Here is a 9,009-nt window from a genome sequence, read left to right as displayed (position 1 = left end):
AGCTGGGCAGCTGCTGCATTGAAAAAATCTCAGCAGAAAATCCATTTTCTGAGAGAGCTTTGGAGGAACAGACTGGACCATGCCATTGTTGAGAGCGCGCTGTGTTACTGCATCTTGGTGTGGTATGCTGCCTGCTCGTCTCGACTGCTAACAGAAAAGCTCTGCAGACAGCGGAGAAAATCATCGGCTGTCTACTGCTGTCTCTGGACGACATCTCCAGTTCTAGGGGCCTCAGTGGTGCTCAAAAAAATGATGAAAGACTGCTCTCACCCAGGTCATAAACTGTTCTCTCTCCTGCCCTCTGGTAGGAGATACAGAAGCTTGAAAATGCAGATAAACAGACTCAGGAACAGCTGTCAGACTGATGAACCAGCAGTCTATAGTGCAATATGATCTTTAAAAAAAAAAAAAAAATTATTATCATCTATGAATGTTGTTATTTATTGTTCGTCTGATGCTGTCTGTACTTTTTTTTTTTTTAACCATGCAGCCATGAGGCTCCATGCACCCACATTTTTGTTGAAGGGTAGGCTATTCTATTCTATTCTATTCTATTCTATTCTATTCTATTCTATTCTATTCTTTACCAAATGATTATTTATGTGTGTTACTCCCTTTTTCCTTAGCCTAACACACACATTAAAATCAATAGTGTACAAGTCAATATGCATATTATTGAATCTTCAGATGTTTTTTTGACAACAGGTTCAAAATAAAATTTCAAACCCCAATTCAACGTGCCCAACGTGGCAGCCGTTACCTAGCAACGCAGGCTCACCTTCCGTTTCCAAAACACTAAACTTAACATTGTGGTTCCCTCGGTCGGCTGGCACTAATGAATATTATGACTGTTTCGTAGTGTCGAAACTTGAGGTAAGTTGTAATGACTGAGTTTGAGATATTGAACTACAACGCCTGTTTGTCTGTTTGTTTTGTTAGCGTCATTTGTGAACACTGTTGCTATAGCCAAACCAAGCTGAGCAGCAGCATGCTACAGCCCTGTGGTTAGCTTTGTTGTTGAAGTTGCTAATACAGGTCGTGACTGCATTCATACTGTAGTTACCAATTTGTTGCAATCATAAAACACTAGGCACAGTAAGTTATAAATTCAGTCTCTCTCTCTCTAGGACCACACAATGAGCAAGAAAGTGAAGAAAGAGAGCGAAACTCCATGCAAGGAAACGGTGAGACATTAATGTGATGAAAGCCTATGCTCTTTAAAGCCCAGCTAACGTGTTGCTTACAGATACACAATATTATGTCCAATAAAACAGACGCACACCTTGAAAGTATGTACCGTGCATCTCAGGGAAAAGCCTCTAAAGCATTTACATCTCTCTCTCATTTCAGTTTGAAGCACTGCCTTTTGAGGGCAAAACTCCAGCAACAGTAGTCCTGCTGCTGAGTTCACCAGAGGAGGACATCCTGCTGAAAGCCTGTGAAGCAATTCACATATTTGCAGAGAAAGGTACAGTTAGCAGGTCCTCATTGCTAGCCCTTACAGTACACACTCACACATACTAGATGTTTTATTTACAATCATTCTACTGCTGAAAAGCACAAATTGTAATTGTGGCTTACCACTTATCTGATCCCATCCTCTGCTATGTTTTTAATTCTACCCCCAGAAAAATATTAATACTAATATATGTCAAAAGCTGCTGTATTTAAAAAATAATTATATTATGTCTAATAAGACCTCTTTTAATGATAAATATTAATATTTTGAATATTTTCCTATTCACCTTAAGACCCACTTCTGCTTCTTCTTAAAAGCTAACTCACATCATTGCTATTAATAAATCCATGCAGACACTCAAATTGAAGTTTTCTGTTCACTGTCTCCCCCTGTTGCTAGGAGATGAGAACAAGGTTTCTTTGCTGGAACTTGGGGCATTGCAGCCTCTGTGCCAGCTCATCACTCACAACAACAAGCTGATCAGACGCATAGCCACCGTGGCCCTGGGCGTCATGGCCATCAATGGTGTGTCAGACAGCACATATTATCAATGAAAACTTGCCCCCTTAAGGGATTTGATGGTTTAAAATGCAACTTATGTAACTAGTGGCTAAGCGAAATGAGGATTTCCTGATAGTCAATTGACTCAGCTGAATGATTTATTGACTGCATGGCTTCAGTTTTGATAGCTTTGTTGACTTATGAAACTGGCTGACTGGACTGGTTGACTCACTGAGTAACTAAATGGTTAACTTTGTCTCTCGTTGTCATTGAAAGGTGCAGTGAAGAAAGCTCTGAAAAAAATGAATGTCATTCCTTTGATTTTAGACAAACTGTCACACGAAGGTCAGTCATTTTTGATTCTGAGGTGAATAGACTATAAAGTATAGATTTATTAAATAGTAACAAGGCACACTTGAAAGATATGTTACAAACAATCATTGCCTACTTCTGCATTTATATTTCTCTGTTTTTAACCCTTTATGTTTCTCATATTTTCTCCTCCATTCAAGATGATACAGTTGTCCATGAGTTTGCTACACTGTGCCTGGTCCCTCTGTCACAGGATTATGTTTGTAAGGTCCAGATCTTTGACAACAAGGGCTTGCCACCTCTAATTCAGCTTCTATCCAGTCCAGACCCAGATGTTCAGAAGAACTCCCTAGAGATCATCTTCAACCTAATTCAGGTTAACTCAAAATCATCAGTCTTTATGAAGGTTACAAGGTCAATATGATTTTAGGGCTTTTCATTTCATACAAGAAGAAATTAGTACCACAAAATACTAATGTGTCATGGATTTTTAGATCTTCAAATTGTTCCAAAATTCTCATCATGATCTTGTATTCCCTGTTGCACTGGGTGTGAAGGACTACCGATGTCGCCTGGCAGTTCATAAGTTGGGCGTGATCCCTCCACTTCTGGAACTGTTGAAATCAGACTTCCCTGTCATTCAGCATTTGGCTTTAGATACACTGCAGGATGTTACCACAGATAAAGACACATGCAACACCTTCAGGGAGGATCAGGGATTTGAGAAGCTTATGGATATCCTTAATAACACGGTAGGTGTGCGAGTTAGAGAGAACATGCTTTTGCAGGAATGTGTATGTCTTTATCCTGCCCCCTTAGTATGAACAAGAACAATGTGTGGTCTAATCACTCACAATAGCTGCCAAAAAAGTTACAGTTTTAACTACAATGCTGCACACAAATGAAATCAACTTTCTGATGACCTCAACATCAGCTAAAGTCACTTTCAAATCTAAATTAAACACAGCTGTTCTATGCCTTTGGTTTCTCTTCTGCATTTTTGTTTTGTTTTTCTGCAATGATGGGTGGCTGACAAGTTGTCACCTTATGCTTCTCTATTTCTGTTTGAATTCATTTCAATGGTTTTAATATTGTGACAGAACTGATTTTCTTTACCTAGTCATGAAGCAGTGGAAAATAACTGAAATGACTGTTATAAATCACATTACAGAGGAACTACACTGATCAACCACAACATTTAAACCAATCATCTGTTGTAATATTGTGGCTTGGTGTAAAAAAAACAGTTTTGCCTAGTCTTGCTTATGTATGCATTTCATGTTTGCATAGTGAGCTGAAAATAGTTCCCTTTAAATTAGCATTTGATCTCAACAGAACTTTTTCTGTCTCTATATTCTTTAAAACTTACAGGAGTGCAGCGACCTTCATGCTAAGGCCTTGCATGTATTGTCCAACTGTTTGAGTGACAGTGAGAGTCTACAGCTGATCCATAAGGATGGACGACTGACAAGGCTGATGGATTTTTTAGTCACCCCCAGCATACCTGAGATCCAGTCCAGTGCTATGAAATGTATCACCAGGGTTGCTCAGAGCTGTAAGTTAGAGTGAGACAAGAGATGATAAATGTCTTTTATCCCTTTAACAATATGTTTGAAATGCATACATTTTTTTATACATTTACTTTGTTGACATATGTGTACGTTTAGCTGAAAATCGCAAACTGCTCCATGAGCTTGATGTGGAGAAGGTTCTGGTGGAGCTTCTGTCTGTGGCAGACGCTCGTGTGAAAACATCTACCTGCCAAGCTGTGGCTTCGATGAGTTTCCACCTGGCCAGTAAAGAACGCCTCAGAGAGCTGGGTACATAGACATTTATGTAAACACCATATCAACAACACACCGACTATAGTGAAGTGTGAATGCATTGGATTTCTGTGTGTTTCAGGTGGTATCCCTGCAGTGGTACAGGGGCTGAGCAGTGAGAGTGTGCAGCTGAGAGAGGCAGCAACCCAGGCTCTATCTAACCTCACACATACCAACCACCTCAATGCATTGTGAGTGACAGAGGAGTTGAGTGTATTTATGTATTCACCACTATCTTGGAATTAAACTGGTGTTTTTTGTCCAATTAGATAATGTTAATGTCATCGCTACAAGAAGTTAAACAGAAACAATCGTAAAATCTGCAGTGCTTCAGAGGATGCATTCTATAAAATATTAACATTGCAGCTTGTTTCCAAATTTGTAATCTCTAAAACTGAGGCTTTGAAGGAAGTAACACTTTGAAGTTGAGCGCTGTGCCCTCCTCTACACTATTTCACAGATGATTTTATGCTTTGTCTCCTCATTGTTCTCTTTCACAGACTATCTCTTTACCTCTCTGATCTCCCCTTCTCTCTTCCACATTTTTATTCTCTAAACAAATCATAACTGCACTAAATATGACAAAATAATTCAATATTACTGTCTCTACGGTGTCTTCCAGTGCAGTGTATGAGGCAGGAGGCCATGAGATGCTTGTCCAGCAGCTCTGTGGAAGCTGTTCCAGGACGGTAGCCAGTGCTGCTGCCGCACTTGGCAACATGGCAGGACAGGAAGATATCCGCTGCAGCATCTTGTCACATGGAGCCATGCAAGCTCTGGTGGAGCCCTTGAAGTCCACAGATACAAAGCTCTTAGTCCACACCACACAGTGTTTGGCAGTGCTGGCTTGTGACACAGAGGCAAGGGCAGAGGTTGGTGCATTTTTTTTACTCTTAATCCAAAACAAAACATGTATAAATCAAGCAAATGTTCATTATAACTAACGTAACATATTTCACCCTGTGTTCCCCATAGCTTCAGAGTGCTGGAGGCTTTCACCCATTGGTCAATTTGCTGCAATCCTATCACAAGGATGTATTGGACACTGCATGCTTGGCCATTACTGTCTGTGCCAGTGATGTGCCCACCACTATGGAGATGTGTAAACTTGGGTAAGACACTGGAAGTCCACTGTCCAGTTCAATCAGAGACAATTTTCTAGTATTCTGGTCAAATATTACTCCAATATAAGTAGAAATGTTCGGTCAAACTTTTACTTGAGCTTGGGTGCTGAAGTCCCTGCTTTCAATCATACTACAGTATTTGAAAGAACATTTCTTATGTCATACTTGTTGCACTTCCAGAACCTAATGTTTCTGATCCAACCTACTGATCTTTGACTACAATTCAGCAATGAAAAAACACAGTAGTAGTGTAGTGTTGGAGTGGTCTCTTAAGTAGTCAGCAGATGGCAGTATAGGACAGCATTATGTGTGGGTTTGTGGTATGGGTCATTTTGTTGATTTGTTTTTGTGTGCTTATATATATACATTTTATATGTATTATAAATTATAAAATTATAAATATCTGTGTGTGCTTTTTGTGTTTGTGTGTTTCTCAGGGCCCTTGAAATACTCCAGGAAATCAACCAGTCAGTGAATCGTAGGAGCAGTTTCAGCAAGATGGCCATGATCAGCCTGCTCAACCACAACTTGCCTGTGAAATACAGCCTGACAGGTCAACTGGCTTCCACTGACATCATTAGTAATGGCTTCTACGATGCCGGGAAGGTTTGTGTACTATAATTTATGTGCTACAGAAATCAATTCAAAGAATGTGGTTAAAGATGAATGAACAGGAATTACAACCGCTACTGGAGTTACAACTCTGCTCGCCCTATAAAAAGAACAGATGAAATTCAAGTATTTTGATAGTAAGTCTATAAGGCTCACTAGTTCACATTATAACATTTTTTCTCTCTCCCTTTAAGGTTCCTGCTGGTCAGAGGGTTCTGACTCTAGAGGAACTGTCTATGCAGCCAGTCAACAAGCACCGACCCATCATTTTTGTCAACACAACGGCAGAGTACGAGTCCAATATCGCAACACACTGATTGAAAATATTGTCCTTAAATTACATACATAACACTCCACTTGATTTTAAATTTCAGTAAGCTGTTTTAAGTAAGGCTATTATTACAGTTTATAGTATGTCAACACCTTAAATTAAATTAAGTGGGACATTAACCAGAGCCGGCACAAATAGAAGTGCACCATTACGTTTCTACACTACCAGCCCTACAATGTAGTTTGTTATTCAATTTATAGTGGCTGTGGATCACCCTCCCCTTGTCTGCTCCAATCCAATGCTTCACTTATTCTTCCTTTCTCTCTCTCTCCTTTTTCTCCCTCTCCCCTGTTGCCCTCATTGTATCCCATTAAGTGTGGCCTCACAGGGTAAATGATCCAATGTTTTTAAAAGATGGCAACACATGCAGAATCAAAGAGCCTTTGTATTTAGATTAATGGACTTCTTAACGTACACACACACACAACCACAAATGTACACAAGTACACATGCGTGCACATGCACGCCCATGAAGATGCAACTCAAGATGCTTACGTAATGCCATCCATGTGGACTGAAAAACACACACACACACACACAAAAAACTTCTACAACTCCATATGTTAAAGACTGCATGCACGCATACGGTAACACTTTCAGCATTTTGATGAATTAACACTGCCAAAGAAAGGAGTGCCCCCTTACGGCACCTCAGATCCACCTCATTTCCACCATGCCCCCGCTTCATCAAGCATACACATGCAACATGTCAGGCATTCTTAAGCAGGGTGTTATGTAATCTACCCATGGGCTCATCACTGGGCTTAGAACAAGATAAGTTCAGTTTCTCAAAGCAAAATTGCTCACACTAGAATTCATTTAATAATTCTAGTTATCCTCTTTTATCTCCTGAGTAAGTGTCATGTCTCTTAGCTTTTGCTCCCAATTGTCTGCAGGGCAAGTCAAAGACCTAAGAATGTGGTAGACTGGTAAGATACGATGAGCCAGGTCCAGAAGTTTTGCAGTTTCATCATCATATTTAAAAAGCAACTTGAAATCCTATTATTAATTAATTTTAATGTCAAGTATGAGCTGAATACTGAGTTTGGATATATCATCAAATTGAAGAAATGCTTGTGTTAGCATACAGCTGTTAACAATACACTCAAACACACACTCTTGTCTCAAGAAAATACAGTATCAGTACAAACTGGACTTTGCTGTGATCAGTTAGGAGACCATGTAATACTAATATTGAACCATTGTGTGTTTAAGTTGCTCAGAACTTGCCTTCTTTTTGAATTTAAGAGAACCAAATCCAATAACATTCAGTTCAAGTATATAAATATTTTTCTTGTCCTGTGGCAGAGAGACAGAAGATATACCAGATGACAGGCAGAGCAACCCACTGGAACCAGAAACGGGCAGCAAGTAAGACCAATTTTCTGAGATGAATATTATACTATTAAAGCTATTCAGATATATATGAGAAAACAAAGTATATAAAACATGTAAATGTGCATAAAAACTACACAAAACTTAGTACGTATAATGACAAAAAAAAAAAAATGTTATACAGAGAAAACTGACTGAATGTACTGTCTCTCACTCTACAGGAAGAAGAAAGATGGTGACAAACAGAAAGATGAGAACCAGCCTGAGTCTTCTACAAGTCAACCATGGAGGATGATGGAGGATGCAGCGCTGCAGTTTCTGGTTAAAGAAGCCAAAAAATCCATCCTGAAAATTAATGATGAACGAGAGCAGTATGCAGCCTTGGCCAGGTGATGGATTCATGCAGGCAGGATATAACCAAAGTGCAGAGATGTAACTGTGAATAGAAAAAACAAATTTACATATTAAATAGCCACTGTTAAATACAGTCGTTATTAAATCTCAAGAATCTGACACAATACACTGTGAGATCTCAGGATACAAAACAAACACTTCATAAATGTTGAGGCTTTCTGCATCGTAACTGGTTCTGCTCGCATGGATTTTCGCTGTCAGGCTGGTGAGTGAGGCCATGGGCGGAGCAGTGGAGATGGAGAAGTTGCACGAATTCTCATGGGTGCTGCACCTCAGCGAGCTCAAGTTCCAGCTTCAATCCAATTTGCTTCCCATTGGTTTGATCCGCAAGGGAATCTACTGCCACAGGGCACTTCTTTTCAAGGTAACACTGACCTACCTGCCATACAGCATAATCAGAACTTCCTCACACTTGAATTTTGTACATCCTGCCTTGTGTCATTACGTCTTTGAAATCTTTTAAACTTAAAATGTTCCCTATCATCCACATCGCACATTACTTCCCCTGCTCTGTTTTCCTTCTCAGTTTTTCTCTTGTCTCTAGATGACCATACCCCAACAATCTCCTCTCTTTCATTTTTCAGTGCCTGGCTGATAGCATTGGAGTGAGCAGCACACTTGTCAGGGGCGAGTACGATCGGGCTTGGAATGAGGTACTCGTCTTCAGTAAAAGTCCTACCAGCAGTGGGCGCTGCTCACAGCCCAGCCACTTCATAGTAGACCTTATGCACCAGCCTGGAAGTCTACTGCCAATTAATAACCCTGCTGCTGCACAGTATCAGACTATCTAGACCTTTAAACCAAACTGTTATTTAAATCAGTTGATTATTTTGGTGCATGCACAAGCCATAAACAAAAATGCTGTGACAATGTGGCTTCTCTAAAAACACACTCTTGGTTTTTTCCACTGATGATCCTCAGTGTTGTAACTAGGCTACAGGTCAAAAAATGGCTCAATAGAGTCAAACTAAAGCAAGGTAGAGTTGATCAGCTGGTGGTCTCTACCTATTGTTGCAGCCTCAACTGAGTTCACAAAGTCTATTCTTGGATAAGTCAGTTCTAAGATCATTTAGTTAGCAGGATATATATTACATGTTA

At 39.9% G+C, this 9,009-nt stretch overlaps 1 protein-coding gene across 2 annotated transcripts; it reads left to right on the top strand.

Annotated features, from left to right (window-relative positions):
• Positions 1-745: 745 nt before the first annotated feature.
• armc3 (armadillo repeat containing 3) lies at positions 746-8,834 on the top strand. 2 transcript variants are annotated; one of them, XM_085762604.1, is made up of 18 exons: positions 746-873; positions 1,128-1,184; positions 1,351-1,468; positions 1,859-1,984; positions 2,237-2,305; positions 2,473-2,648; positions 2,830-3,024; positions 3,644-3,827; positions 3,940-4,092; positions 4,178-4,286; positions 4,718-4,967; positions 5,071-5,207; positions 5,657-5,825; positions 6,026-6,120; positions 7,471-7,533; positions 7,719-7,886; positions 8,113-8,275; positions 8,496-8,834. In XM_085762604.1, the coding sequence occupies exons 2-18, from the start codon at positions 1,137-1,139 to the stop codon at positions 8,700-8,702; spliced, it is 2,430 nt and encodes an 809-aa protein (XP_085618730.1). In that variant the 5' UTR covers positions 746-873; positions 1,128-1,136; the 3' UTR covers positions 8,703-8,834. The 2 variants fall into 2 exon arrangements, with proteins under 2 accessions (XP_085618730.1, XP_085618731.1); XM_085762605.1 differs by having other exon boundaries at positions 806-873; positions 1,117-1,184.
• The last annotated feature ends 175 nt before the right edge of the window (positions 8,835-9,009 follow it).

This window comes from Trachurus japonicus, chromosome 20, assembly GCF_045865225.1.
Source record: "Trachurus japonicus isolate A0001 chromosome 20, Traja_1.0".
NCBI classification, from domain to species: Eukaryota; Metazoa; Chordata; class Actinopteri; order Carangiformes; family Carangidae; genus Trachurus; species Trachurus japonicus.
Note: the sequence above shows the minus strand (reverse complement) of the source record. Positions and strands in the feature narration are given on the sequence as shown.

Bases quoted from the DNA above. Each gene is read 5' to 3' on its own strand.
- armc3 (XM_085762604.1), top strand. From the start codon at position 1,137: ATGAGCAAGAAAGTGAAGAAAGAGAGCGAAACTCCATGCAAGGAAACG. The intron at 4,968-5,070 runs GTTGGTGCATTT...TGTTCCCCATAG, and splicing joins ACACAGAGGCAAGGGCAGAG to CTTCAGAGTGCTGGAGGCTT. The intron at 6,121-7,470 runs GTACGAGTCCAA...GTCCTGTGGCAG, and splicing joins TTTGTCAACACAACGGCAGA to AGAGACAGAAGATATACCAG.